Source organism: Trematosphaeria pertusa (genome assembly GCF_010094035.1).
Source record: "Trematosphaeria pertusa strain CBS 122368 unplaced genomic scaffold BU26scaffold_27, whole genome shotgun sequence".
Lineage (NCBI taxonomy): Eukaryota > Fungi > Ascomycota > Dothideomycetes > Pleosporales > Trematosphaeriaceae > Trematosphaeria > Trematosphaeria pertusa.
Genome location: NW_022987238.1, coordinates 449,759 through 463,754, shown reverse-complemented (window position 1 = coordinate 463,754; position 13,996 = coordinate 449,759). Strand labels below are relative to the sequence as shown.

The 13,996-nt window shown below is 54.5% G+C and overlaps 4 protein-coding genes across 4 annotated transcripts; 1 reads left to right on the top strand and 3 right to left on the bottom strand.

Annotated features, from left to right (window-relative positions):
* Positions 1–130: 130 nt before the first annotated feature.
* On the bottom strand, positions 131–546 carry BU26DRAFT_201664 (uncharacterized protein). Its single transcript, XM_033820542.1, has one exon. It carries the CDS (start codon positions 482–484, stop codon positions 197–199), a length of 288 nt encoding a protein of 95 aa, XP_033675889.1. The 5' UTR covers positions 485–546; the 3' UTR covers positions 131–196.
* A 1,909-nt stretch (positions 547–2,455) lies between these two features.
* On the top strand, positions 2,456–4,043 carry BU26DRAFT_525781 (HET-domain-containing protein). The gene is made up of 2 exons (XM_033830586.1): positions 2,456–2,494; positions 2,546–4,043. The coding sequence occupies exons 1-2, from the start codon at positions 2,470–2,472 to the stop codon at positions 3,820–3,822; spliced, it is 1,302 nt and encodes a 433-aa protein (XP_033675888.1). The 5' UTR covers positions 2,456–2,469; the 3' UTR covers positions 3,823–4,043.
* A 510-nt stretch (positions 4,044–4,553) lies between these two features.
* Positions 4,554–7,320, bottom strand: BU26DRAFT_470142 (uncharacterized protein). The gene is made up of 2 exons (XM_033825335.1): positions 6,936–7,320; positions 4,554–6,887 (listed from the first exon to the last, which is right to left on the bottom strand). The coding sequence occupies exons 1-2, from the start codon at positions 7,042–7,044 to the stop codon at positions 4,618–4,620; spliced, it is 2,379 nt and encodes a 792-aa protein (XP_033675887.1). The 5' UTR covers positions 7,045–7,320; the 3' UTR covers positions 4,554–4,617.
* A 741-nt stretch (positions 7,321–8,061) lies between these two features.
* Positions 8,062–13,475, bottom strand: BU26DRAFT_441727 (ras GEF; the record flags this gene model as incomplete). Its single annotated transcript, XM_033824472.1, has 3 exons — positions 8,062–8,315; positions 8,366–12,990; positions 13,174–13,475. The coding sequence occupies 3 exons, from the start codon at positions 13,473–13,475 to the stop codon at positions 8,062–8,064; spliced, it is 5,181 nt and encodes a 1,726-aa protein (XP_033675886.1).
* Positions 13,476–13,996: the final 521 nt, after the last annotated feature.

Genomic DNA, 13,996 nt, shown 5'->3' with positions numbered 1-13,996 from the left:
CTATTCCATTCCGCATCATTACTGCATTATCGTGTCGTGGTGCGCATCATCACGTCCGCCTCATCGCTCCCCATCCCCTCCGCTATCTCCTCCAATTTATTCATCTGCGTCTCTAAATATCCCTGCCTCTTGCCATTCAGCATCACCCGCGGCAAGGCCTCTCTCCATATTCCACGCCGCCCTTTCGTTCTCTTCATCATCTCCAAGCCGCTCCATCGCACGGTTGTTTGGCATCTTTTGGAGCGTCTTCAACTCCTCTCACGAGCTGAGACCTGGACACGAGGCACCATGTATCGCCAACTCTTGGTTTTAGAGAAGTGGAAGTAGGATGTGCCGTGAGGAAGAGAAGGAGGACGAAGGAGAGGGATTGATATTTATATGCAGGGAAGAAGATCGATCCTATGATACAATCGGCGCAGTTATTTCTCGGTAATGAGAAGAGCGAACGAAGAGTAGGACGCCAATTCCCTCCCGAGATCCCCATGAATTAGCGACATGTCGTATCTGCATTACCGGCCGCCAGGACACATAAAGCGCGGAAGCTATTTTTTGAAGGTGTTATGCGTTGTAGTCTCAGGAGCCAACGCCCATATGAACACTACTGTAAGAGCAATCTAGGTCATGATTCATATGGGTATTGACTTTAATAGACAATGCTCCGTCGTGCTCTGGTGCCACATGATGTCTTGGTCGTTTTCGTTCTAGAGACCCCAGAGAGCCACGAAGCCATGCATATTGTCCTCACCCGTTTTAGTAACGCTTTCGGTCAAGTGTGCAGAAGGTAGGGAGGGGGTTTATATACCAGAGAAGAGGACGACGGTATCCTCCTCCAGGAGCAGAACTCATATTAGGGGTTCTCTCGGTTTTCTTCGGTATGCGTGAGGCTCCGCAGAGGGCGTATCGCCCCATTCGGCCGGGAGCCTCTCCTCTCCTTCCGCAGAGCCCCATGGGTATCTTGGAGTCTTTGTTTTCTTGTCATTTTTTTCTCCCTCAACATGATCTGCCTTTTCCCCCGAACCGAGAGCAAGTTCCGAACTCCATGTGCAGAGCTTCGTCGTCTTTTGGTTCCTCACGCATGGCACGTAAGGTTGCGTGTTTTGAGCACATATCACATATTCTTAGTGCTGTTGTACCTTTGAAAGTTCCAAGTTCAAAGGGTCATTGGGAAGCGCGTCGAGAATTTTTAGAGGCGCGGATGGGGAATTTGTGTGGAGAATGGGAGGAGGGGAGAGGAGAGGAGGTCATGCATATCCATGCACGCGCACTTGAGAATTGGGTCTATAGAGGTGGACCGGTAAAGCTATGGCCTTCTCTGGTAGGTAAGAGATGAGGAGGAATGAGGAGTGTCTTTTAGCGCATTGGAATTGAGTCCATAGGCACTCGAGGCTTTTTCTTTTGGTGGCAGACATACAGCAGCCTGGCTTAAGGCAGAGTGGAATCGCATGGCGGAACGGACCAAGTCTTTTTGTTCCAGTCGAACAATGCACATGGAGTTCGCAACCCCCGCGTTTTAGAGCAAAGAGGACCCCGTGACTGCGCTGACAGCCGGTTTTGGTTTTTTGAGGCAAAGCTCGCGTTGGTGAACTGCCATGGACGAAGAGAGTATGAGGTATACAAACCTTCAGATAACGAACTGGAGTGATTCTCGAGATTGTAAGACCATCAAAACCGGGAAGTAATGAGGAGGTAAATTTGATTCGCCCCATCAACATGAGCCGCTGCCAACTTGCTAAGCGCATGGGTCGATGCTAGGACGCAGGAAACCCATATTGTGACTTTGCTGCACTCTTTTATTTTCCCCTATGCAATGAGGAGTGAAGTTCAATAGCCCATCCTCGGCGTTCTAAGGTGACATGCTGAGTATGTTCGATGGCTTTGGAGGAGAAGAAGGCTGCGGCGCCATGGGGCATCTGGTAGCCTGCTTTTAGTGTTCGCTTTAATGGTATGGTTGAGAAGGGAAAGAATGTTGAGTGGGTTTATATAGGCGTCGACGACCCTTTTTAGACTTAGTTTACAGAGCCATTTCCTTCAGTCCAAACATCCGCTTCTGACACTCCGGTCTGGTCTGCTCCATCCCGTCCCCTTTCTATCCGATTGTGTCGTTTTGACCCACAATGAAACAAGTCTCGACTCGGCTTAAAAGCAGCCTCTTGTGGGGGTAGAGAGGTTGGTCGATGGGGAGAGGCCTAGGGAGTGAGCCCGCTAAGGATCCATGGATCGTGGCTGCTCAGTGGTAATGCGCACTATGTCACATGCCAACCACGTCGATTGCAGAAAACAGGGATATAATACGGGCGCTACGTCCAGTCTGATGCGAGAAGGCCTACTAAGATGCTTGACCGGTTTTGCAGATGGGCTTAGCACCTTCGCTGATCGGTCACGGTGTGGCTTAGACTTTCCTACAGCCTGAGACTTAAACACTCCTTCAATCCCTCGATTAATCCTTCCCCAGAGCCTCTCCGAGAAAATATGGAACCTCCACGTCTGACACACCGTACGTACGTCGGACAAGTCCCATACTTTAACTTCGCTAAGCCTACAACAGGGCCGTATCAAGCCACGCCCGCGTATGGCAAGCCTGCCTCAAATGAGAACGGCCAGCCTCGTCAACTCGATCACGAGTACAATCGCGCATCCGGTTTCCACTACCCGCCTATCGATCTATCAACGCGGCAGATACGACTTGTTCGCGTCCTCCCCTCGGCTCTGGGATCTCCCATACGATGCGAATTCGTAATGAGCTCAATAGACAGCACAAACTATCCTTACACTGCGCTCTCGTACACCTGGGATGACGCGACAAGCGAGTATGGCATAGTCAAGATCATTCTAGACGGCCAGGATTTCTGGGTGCGAAAGAACCTGTGGTACTTTCTCCATCACACTCGATTGAAGTCAACCGCATCCCACACCCAATATTGGATTGATGCTATCTGTATCAATCAAACTCCGAGCGAGGAAGAAGACATGAACGAGAAAAATCACCAAGTGCAACTTATGGGCGAAATATATAGCGGAGCTCACATGGTGGTTGCATGGCTTGGAGAGCCTCCCGAGCGTATGATACCAAGCCTTGAGCGTATCAGTCGCCGCGGCGTCGACATGAAATGTCTCCTCGATATTAAAGACCCGTCCTCCGATTTTACAGACGTGTCCACTCGAACCGCGTACCTAGATCTCATAAGCCGCCCTTACTTCACTCGCGTTTGGGTAGTGCAAGAGATAATCTTGGCACGCAAAATCGTCTTCAAGTACGGCAGTTCTAGCTTCAACTCAATCCAAGTCTCGAACGGCCTCACCCAAATGAAACACCTCTGGGACAACTATGCCTATCCACATGGACTTCGGATAGATCGCGCCATCATGGAATTCTTGGGCCTAAAGTCTTCGAATCCGCTCGACAAAATTTATGGGTTGCTTGGTCTCCTGGACGCCGATGATATCGTCCCTGATTATGCCAAATCTCGAGTAGATTTGTACAGAGATGTCCTAAAAGCTTGTATCAGGGGCATTTGGCGCGATTGGGCTTCTCGGGCCGATGAGCTTAGCATGGTCGTATACGTAGGCTACGTTCGATTCTGTTTACTCGAATTACTTGAACTGGATGATAATGCTGTTGTGCATGCTGATAGCAGCGTCAAGGAAGAAATGGGGATTGACTGGACGGCGATCCCGCCTGACCTCTTCGCAGAAGAGCTAGGAGATCATGTTATAGATATCAATAGAGCTGAACGTCGGCATTTTCGCTCAGGCACACGCGGAATGGCGCCGCTCTGTATTTTCGTTTTAGCTGGTAGGTATCGCAGTAGCTGTACTGTGTAGGGGGTTCTGCACGCGGGGCGAGCTAGGTCTCGCGTTATACCGCACTCTCTGCTGAACAATCGTCTTCTACCGTCCTATTGAGTTAGGTTTTACGTGGGGAGCTACGTCGTAGAGAGAGGTTTGTACTATTACATAATACATGCTCTGCGAGCAACACAGTATAGGCACTATACCCAGCGCATGTATGTATACACGGTAACTTCTACGGTCCTATACGGATAGAGATGCCACTCTTGGAATGCTACAAGTGAATTGTCACTGAATCCGTGCACTACGCCGCTTCCTAGCAGCTGATAACTTCTATAGAATACTCTCTCTGGTCTCCTTCTCCTCCTCACCACCGGAGAGATCCCATCTCCGCGAGAGCAAACTCGCGCTCATTGTCAACACCGGCGAGTGACGCTATCTACATATCCAGAGTAAAGAGCCGAACTGCTTCGCCTTCGTCGAACGAGGCCGAGCTTGTTCATCCGCAAGACTCCCAACGGTCTCTCCTGAATCGCCTACTGCTTCGCACTTGCCCCAGTACGCTTGGGCACCCGCACAATACCTTCCTTTACCTCCTATACCTGAGTATACGCAACTGGGGACCTTCAGGACTGCATATCAGATCACCCAATCCGAGACTTGTTTTGCAGACCACTTACTCCACAGGCAGCCTACACACTTCCATTTCCCCCGAAACGAACTCTGGTCTCACTCCTGCGCACAGCTCCAGACATTTAATAAACCATATACCATAAATAATACATCATTCATTCAATACACATACATCCACCTCAACCCTCTTCACACTCACAGTCCTCCCGCAACGATGCCAGCGCCCCCAGGATACAGCGGCACATTCAACCGCTCCGCGAACGTGCTCTCCCTCGCCCTCGTCTCTTCCCCACCCTCATCCCCACTCCTCTCATCCTCGCTCTTCTCCTCCACCATAATCCCACTCGCCGCATCGGCACTCGACCTCCCGCTAACCGCACTGTTCGGCCTATCCCCCTCGCTCCGCGTCGGGCTCAGACTCCTCAGCCTCTCCAGCGGCGTGCGCTTCCGCAGTCTGCTAGCCGCCGTGGGATCGCCATCCGCGAGGGCTATGGGCGTCGCGAGGTGTACGAGTTCTTGGACGGCGCCTACATCGCCCTCTTTGCGCGCGGCCTCTAGGTCGGGTTCGGACGAGGCGCCGGTCGTTTGGGGCATGACGGTGATGTTGGCGAGCCAGCGGCGCACGAGGGATTGTTTCACGCGCGACCAGACGCCGAGCTCTTCGTCGCCGGGGTCGTAGCCCTTCGCTAGAATGGTGCGCTCTGCATCGAACCATTTGGTGAGTAGGCGCCACTTGACGCCCGCCCACCATCCCACGGGTATAATACCAGGCCGGGGGCCACGGCGACTCCACAGCGAAGGATGCTTGCTTGCGAGATCGTAATACAGATTCTCGTACACACCGCGGCGGAGCGGATCTTGTCGCTGAGAAGCGAGGGAATGCTTGATGCCATACCAGCCGATGATGACGACAACAAAGAGCGGAACCGTTGCGACGAACCACCATTTTATGCTGGGCTCGTTTTGGAAGGTGTCGACGTTCATGCCGAAAAAGCCGCACACAAAGGTTAGCGGGAGGAAGATGAAGGTTATCCAGCTTAGGCGCCACATGCTCAGGCCGAGCTGCAGGGAGTGCCGCGCGTCGCGGATGCCGACGGATTTGTACATTAGGTCGGAGAGGTTGGTGGTGGGCTTCACCACGCCTTCTTCGAATTGCGTGGTTAGTTTGTCCATCTCCTCTGCCGCAGAGCCTAGCCATGGCCTGTCGCCCGCTAGGTCGTCCGCGAGGTCATGAAGGTGGTTGCGCATCTCTTTTATGACGTCTGTGTGAAGGTACATGAGACGCTCCACCTTGAGCCAGAGAGATGAGTTGGTCCAGAGTTCCGGTGCTCGACTCTCGTCGGCGGGATGATCATAGATTTTATCTTCTAGAATGCCCACGTGCGTTTCGCAGATATTGATGTACTTCTCCCAATTAAAGGCTAGCGCTTTGAATATGTCTCGCAGGACTAAGTCCATGCACTCAGTGGCCAGCCTTTCGTCGTTCTTCACCTCCTCTTTCGGCAAGTAGAAGGTAAGCCGTCTCCAGCGAGCCTCGATCTCCTGCCGTGCTCCAATCAGCGTATCTTGGACCGATCCAGATTGCGAATTCTCGAAAACTATGATCGTGCTGCCGTTATCGAGCGTTTGCAGCTTCGGTATGTAATGCTCTGGTAGGTATTGCTCCTGCCCATTTGCATCGATTGACGCATACTGCCTCTTCAGCCGTTGGAACTCTTGATACTGGTCCTCATCATATGGATTGCGAATGTCCGGATCGTCGAGCTCTCCGGCCTCTCCATCGTCCAACTGGACGTACACCGACAGCCGCTGCACATACACGTCGAAGCCGTACGTCGGCTGATCCAGCGCATCGTAATGGTTTAACTCCATCATCTTCATCCCATTGGTCGAATCCTGACACTTGTGCTTCTCATAATGCCGTAGGTAGTCGAGGCCAAAGGCTGCTCTGCTGATTCCTCGCCAGGGATCTCGTGTCGCGCGGAACGTCTTCCCATTCAACACAGGCTTCCCTCCTCTTTTCTGTGGCTTCTCGTACTTCGCCCACCGCCCAAAATTTGTGCCCACCAGATCATCGGTCGCATCGATATTAAACTTTTGGAGGAAGAACTGCGTCGCCCAACTCGCGTTCTGCACATGAATGACGCGCAGCGCCGCCTGCTGTGAGAGTGCCTCGTTCTTGTAGTACCTTTTCAGGCTATCTACGTCCGAGAACTCCTGCGCTACGATCTTCCTCCTGCCCTCCCCACTGTGTTCCTTCGCAACGTAGTCTACGAGCAGGACGCGGCCTTTCTTCCAGCTGTCTTTTGTCCACTTCTCGTGCCATCCGATGTTGGGGCTGCGGTGGCGCCGGTGGCCCTTCTCCCATGTGCTCTGCCGCCGGTCGCGAAGGTACGCTCCGGTGAAGGAGTCGTTCTGTTTGGGTTTCGGGCGTTCGTCGACGGTGCTGAAGGTTTTCGATTTCTCTGTAGCATTGTCAGGAGTTTGTTTGTGGGTTCTGGAATGCGACTTACCTGGCCTAGTTGTTGGTGACGGCGAAAGCTGCGGTTCAGCTCCCGTAGCTGTGTCTTCCACCATGATCGGCGGGGGATCAGACTGCGAGCGTGTGTGAAGGAACGCCATTCCTGCGCTAGAATGCACTGTAAGTTCTCCGTGGACATTGGTAGCCCACGAGATGTCTTAAGTCTGGCCAGCAAAGGAAAGCAAACAACGACGTGGTGGCAGCAAACAGTTGAAGAAACATCGATTGGTGTCGCGCCTGTGCGCGAGGCATAGCTAAGCAAATAAGTATTACATACTGTACACTAATGAGCGGGACATGGGGCTGAATCTGGTCAATTGCGGGAAACGCATGGCGCAAGCCATTTGGGGGCCTGAAAGCTCCAGGAGGGAACGATGGGTGGAGGTGTGGAAGGGGTGTCATCTGCCACGCTCGGACCAGCACGCCGAGCCTCCCATCTCACCGGTCAGTCACCAACATTTCTTATGTCGTTGGGCGTGTCAGCGTAGGGGAATGGGTAGCACGGCAGGGCGGATGGATTAGGACTGCGGAGCATACGCCCCGTAAATGCATCCAAACAAGGGAACACGTAATTGGTGGTGAAGCACTGGACGGGGCGCAATAACGCCCCATCTAGGCAATTGCATTTTCATCAGCTTTACAGCTAACACCTCCTGTGTATTATCCAGCAAAAAGTACAGCACTGGTAGTGCCCTGTGTATCCGTCCAAAGTCCCCAAAATGCCTAGCCTTCCCAGCGAGGACTCCTCCATCCCTCGCCCTACATAGCCGACCTCCCTATGAACGAATGGTGAGAAGTGTAAAGATTAGATGCAACGTGAAATGCTAGACAGCCAGACAACAGAGAGCGGTACCAGATTTTCCTCCACGCGTGAGCGATTAGGTCTATGAGCGCGTATATGGTGGCCAATAAGCCGGGGAATCGACATGTGAGAGATATCTAAGGAAATGCGGACGTGGTCGTAAAGTCGTGTCGGGCGGATGCCACGCTTGTTCGCGCTCGAAGCGCATATTAACAGATGTATGGTAATAGATGGTTATGGTAGAATGGTATGCTCGCTGATGCTCGCAGAAATTTGCGCCTTAGCAATGCTGAACAAGCATGTCGTGGGTATCCGATTATTCGTACTGCCGGCTGAGCTTCGTGATCTCCGCATCGCTCAGCGCGGCTAGCCATAAGCATTTGCTGATGATGTTCGGTTCGGCCTTGAAATTGTACTTCGAACTAGCCTCGAGGAGGCGCAAAAGGCTTTTGACAATCATGGCAGCAGTGTGATGTCGTTCGAAATTGACCAGTCGTTCTCCATCTACGGGTGGAGCATCGATGAATGCAGGCTTTTGGGCATTGTAAATCAGATCGCGCGTGTAAATGCCTTTACTTACGTTAGTCGTTTCTCTCCTTGCTTAAAGTATGGGCACTTACCAATAAATGGGATGCAACCGTCCTCCGTGGTCGCCGTTTCCATCTCGACGCGTAAATTGTGAAAGTTACGTAGGGGCTGGACGAGTGCTTCCAACTCTCTCATGGTCTGCATCTCTGCTGCAGGGACCAAAGCCCACGTTTTCCTGAGCCGGGAGACGTCATTGGAGAGGAGAGCGATCGTGATCTGATACATTGTCGCGTAGTTCCTTAATCGGCGTGCGTGAGCTGCGATGTGGATGTATTTGACGATGCAACGGGCTCTCTCTTCAGTGCACTCGGTGAGGACGCATTCGGATACGGCCCATTTGACGACCAGATTGAATCGCGCGATGACAACATCAACACCTCTCGCTTCTTGCGTGCGGAGATACTGGACCCAGTCACGGATCTGTGGAGATGATTGCTTCCATCGAAGTTCGATAAGCTCTCTCCAATCTATCTCATCGAGAGCGTCTTTCTCGACGATCGTAAACTGTTGGGCAAGAGTCTCGGAGTCGTAAGCGAGGACGAAGGGTAGATGTGCTGGTGTCGATGGGCTTTTCTCCTTCTTGAGCTCTTGCAGCTCGATAGCAGGCTCCACTGGCTGGCTGGTCTGGCCGAACGGTTGATTGTTCAAGCGAGACGTCGGCGTAAGACCTGGAGTGGGCAAGCCCCTATCAAAGACAGTTGTATCGACATGCGGTAATGGGTCGTTCAAGCGGTTTCCGGTGAGAGGCGGTGTTGGCGGATGACGCATTGGATGCGTCGGCAACATATCCTTTTCATTCTCGTCCGTCGTTGGTTCATCGTCGAAGAAGCTTCGTACGCCGTGACTGCTATCGTCGGATCTGGTCCGCCTGGCGGATTCCATGTCGCTGAGGTCTTCGTCGTCATCAAGCAGGAATGATTCGCGAGGGATTGATGATCTTGGCATGGTACCATCTCTCGGTATCCTCTTCATACTGTCCGTTTCGATCACATATTCAATCGATGAGTTTGCGGATGTCACTTGCGCCGCCGCTTGCTCGTTCTGTCGCACAGGTGGGGTGTTGGGTTTGAGTGGCGCAGGCTTTGCAGATGATCTCATCGTCTCTAAGGTGTGCGCACGCTGTGAAGTCGTAACGTCGCTGAGACCGCGATCAAGAAGTGGGATGGAAGAATATGAATCTTCCGACTCAACAGCAGAGTTGACCGCAGGCACGCGACGATTGAAGTTCTCTCCTGAAAGGCGATACATGCCCTGACCTTCGGCTTCCGGAGGTGCGAGCGGCCTATAGAAAACGTCATCGGTTTTCGCATAACTTCGAGTCTGCGAAGAGTTGTATTCGGATGGAATCCAAGATGGGTTGGAGGATGCGATAGGTGCTCCGATAGGTGAGTACACCTCCGGTTCGAGAGTCACCCGCGGAGAAGGGTCGGGGTCTGTTTTGGATAGATCAGGGGACTTCTTTTCATATCGCCCCTCTAGCTTCATCAGGGCGGACTCAATACCTCCGTCGTCGTCGGTGTCATCTGGCAGCGCAGCAAGCTTAGCCACCTCGACTTCGAACGAAGGCCTCAGGTTGGGCTGAGAAGAGTGCGTATCCACTAAAGAAATGGGTTTCTTGCTCCGCGCGTCCTCCTCGCTCTTCTCTTCACCGGCAGGATTGTCGGCTTCTTTCGATGGCTCCACATATCGATCGGCGTGTAGGATGACCGAGTTGGCGATTGAATGTGTACGATTGGAGACAGATCCGGTAGAGTGTGGACGCTGCATGTACTCCAGGTCGTGAACATTATCGACAGCACGAAGATCGCCCCCTGGGCGTCGACGCAGCTGACGGGCGGGGCCGGGAGCTGAAGTCGGATGTCTATCCAGGAAAAATGGATCATTATCGGACGACATGGTTTGGAAGGTCGCGAAACTTGTGCCTCCCTGGTGTCTGCTGAGCCCGCTATTATAGGATGCATGGCGTCTCAGGGACCCCGAACGAGACATTGACACCTTTGTCGAGCCGCGGCGCCGGAACGAATGCATTTGTTCCCGCTCTCGGCCTTCAGACAGTGATCTCCTTTGGGTGGCAATTGAGCGTTGAACGGAACGGTGTGAAGTCCTTCCCCAGTCCAGAGAAGGCTCTGGCTCAGGCTCAGGCTCAGGCTCAGGATCGTCATATAGATCAGAATGTCGAGTAGCCGGCACCTTCTCTTCAGCTAGTCTTGCATCGATAGAGGTACTCTTCGGCACAGGATCTATCTGCGGGTTATTGAGATCACGCTCCTGTTCAGGGCTCGGTAGAGCGCCTGACATCAATGGGAGTGGCGGGGCGCCCGTATCATCCATGATCACAATCGACTGACTGCTAGCGGTGATGCCACTATGGAACCGGAAGTCTGCATCATCGAACGTCTTTCTTTGTTCTTCGTTGGCGGCTGAATTGTGCTTCTCAAAATCGAACTCAAACTCTCCGAGGCTAGGCATTGCACTATGGTGGTGCTGCTCGTTTTTAAATTGCTCTTTGACGGCCTCTCTGTAGCTGTCCGCGACCTTCGATGCCAGAATGTCGATTCGCACTTGGGGTCGCGGCCGAGCATATCGCCGCTTGTGTACGCCCCCGGACACTGTTGAGATGGTGGCAGGGTTGGATGACCGAGTAGACGGCACCGCGTGGTGATGGTGCGCAGCGCTAGGAAGATGTGGAGTGGAAGCAGATGGTTGTTTGCTGCTTAATGCGCGACGCACGCTGCCAAAGAGCTTTTTCATCCCTGGGTTAGTCCCATATTGTCCTCTGACCTGGTCCTGACCGGACGCGTCCACAGATGCCAGCTCTAGGTGCGATCTTGTATGCCGCAGGCCACCATTCTTAAAGTCGATATACGGTGAGCTGGGCTGGAAGAGCGCTCCCCGCACCAGACTCCCCGGCATTTTCGATATCGCCGAGATGGCAGCGTCCGATGGCGCGTTCTTTGGGAGAGACAAAGGCGCCCTATTGTCCCTCAAAGCATCGGAGAAACTTCCGCTCCGTTTATGAGCGTGAGATGGTCGATTCGGTTTCTTGATTGACGTGGGTTGCTGTGGGCTTGCAGCAAAACGCTGAGGCCCAGCAGGCACCGGATGCGGCACAGGGTGTGGATACAGGGGCATATCGTGAGCTTGCTCTGCTCTGTTCAGACTCCGCATCGGAATGGAACAAGACAAGACGGGCATACTGTTCTCGCTCGCTGGCGACAGGGGCACCTGAATGCCCTCATATTCCTGAGAGGGTATATAAGGCGAGCTCATTGAATTCTGAGGTGTATGGCGGACCTTCTGGGCCCAGTCCATATGTTTGCTGGCGAATTGATCGCTCGGGTTTGATCCAATGGTATCCACTTTGGCACTACGGGCAGTCTGGCGTGGTGGCGTCGCGGGTACCGGCAGCTGCTGAGCAGCATCGTCGAGAGAGGCCTGCGATTCGACCTGTCCACCGGGGAGCAGCTCTTCATCCGTTGAATCTTTCCCAAAACCTTCTTCTGTATCCCAGTATAAGGCGCACGTACGTCGCCAGCACTTTTTCAACTCCCCAACGATCTTGATATCTCCTCCCCCGCTATCTTCACGAGCTCTGAGGTCCTTATGGAGGCTGTTGACAAGCTCGCAGAAGTACACGCGCAGCCGATACACGGGCACAAAATCGTCCACGAAGTAGTTCAATATCCAGTGTCGAAGAGCCACAAATGTGCGCACGCGTACAATACGCCCAAAGTCATCTTGTCTGTTGACCGCCCACCGTAGACGAGAGATGAGATATGCCACTAGGTCTCGACTGGAGAGGAATGAACGAAAGGTAAGGAAGAAGTCTGACAGCAGCTCATAGTCCAGGAAACTGGGCGATGTTATGTGGGCAACGAGGCGCGACGGGGTGGCCGCGAGGATATCTCCAGAGGATGAGAAGCGGACAACAGCCCGATCATCCGGATTAGCAGTAAGCGCGTCATAAATCTGTGGCCCAATTGGTAGTTTGGATACGCGGGCAGAAGAGGGCGCGCTGGGCGGCTGGAGGGGGCCGCGATCCATGGTGGTGCGGAAGTTGAGCGAGATAGGCGAGTAGACGTCGGAACGGGGTCGGGACGAGAGGAATGAGTGGGTCGCGCGCTGCGGAGTTAGGAAGGACGACCTGAAATCCTCGGTGCCCGACGCGCGAGTGTACACGGAGCTGCGCAGAATGGCAGTGCCGCGGTCGCTGAAACGGGGTGTGCCCAAGCGGTAGTGGGGAATGGGCACTTCGAGGATGGGGAAGGATCCGGTGTCGGCCGTCTTGGGGCGTCCGAATGGCGGTCTCTCAATCACCACCTTGAACGTCCCCGGCTCCACGCTATGCGAGGACGCGGTGTGCTCGTCGGCGGTCGAGAAGGAGCGCGAGCGAATGTGCGCAGCTGGCCGAGGCGGCGAGTCAGAAGTCGGCGGCCGCTGCAAACCGATACCATCGTCCGTCTTCACTTCCTCCGGCACAGCGCGCGCAATCTCGGTCCGGGTGGGTGTCCTCGAGCCGTACAAGCTCTGTTCCCAGTCATTGCTCGGCGGTCGCAGTGTGCTCGAGTCGAGCGTGGCGCTGTCCGGCGGAGTCTGGGGGAAGACGAAGGGATCTGGCGAGGGCCGAGTGCGCTGGTTGCCGGGGCGGACGACGGGTCTGGATGAGGGTCAGCAAATGTATCATGTATATCGTGTATGTATGCTTCAGCGGGAGAGGCCTGAGGGGCGCTCCTTCCATCTGCGACGCCTGCTCTTGCCCAATGGTTCTCTGCCCGACAGCCTCTGTTGTTCCTCCTCTCCCGCCTCGCCCACAGCGAAAACACGCGGCGTCAGCACGTACCTGAGGTAGATGATGCCGTTGTTGATGTTCGCGACGGTGAACGAGCGGCCGGCGGTGGTGCTCGTCGTCGAGGACTCGACGGTCGCGTTGCTGACCCCCCGCGATCGGTTTGCCCGCAGCTGTTCCTTGGAGTCCTTCACGCGGCGCAGCGACTGGCGGCGGGCTCCTGCTGGTCGTCGAGCGTCTTCGGGGCGTCGCTTTGGCGTGTGGGCTCGTCGTGTTGCGGCTAGCACTTCTCGCTGCGTTGGATCTGACGAAAACCCCAGGGAGCCTGGGTTCTGCTGCAACGCGGGCAAGGCCATCCTGCCGCATCCATCATCCGACGCGCGCGAACACGGTTACAGAGGCATCAGCGGAGCCGTTGGCGGGGCGTGACCTGAAGAGATGTGCAGCGTGCAGACATCGTTAATATGGGACTGGACTGGCGGAGAGTGGGAGACGGCGACGGATGAAGTCGAGCAGGCCAGTCCTCATCGACCAGCCAGCGCCTTCCAGCCCAGGAAGACGCAATTGAGCCAGTCAGCGGCCCCTTTGGGCAGAGAGGCGCGCGCCGAGCACCGATAAACAGGCATAAAGCAACGGCGGCACCCCGGCCCATGCAGGCGAGCCACCCAGCGCAGCCTTTAGCCCTCAGCGTCACGGGATCCGCTGCCCGGCCTCGTCCAGGCGCGGGTCCTGCCATGTGCAGTTCGCAGCCTGCCGGCGAGTTTAGGCACGCCGTGTTCGCAGCTGCTGATGCGCTGGCAGAGCTCTGCTGCAGTGCCTTCTGCTCTCTGCCGGCTGGCGGTCGAAGAGCCGGTTGCACAGTCGCCCGTGCCGCAGC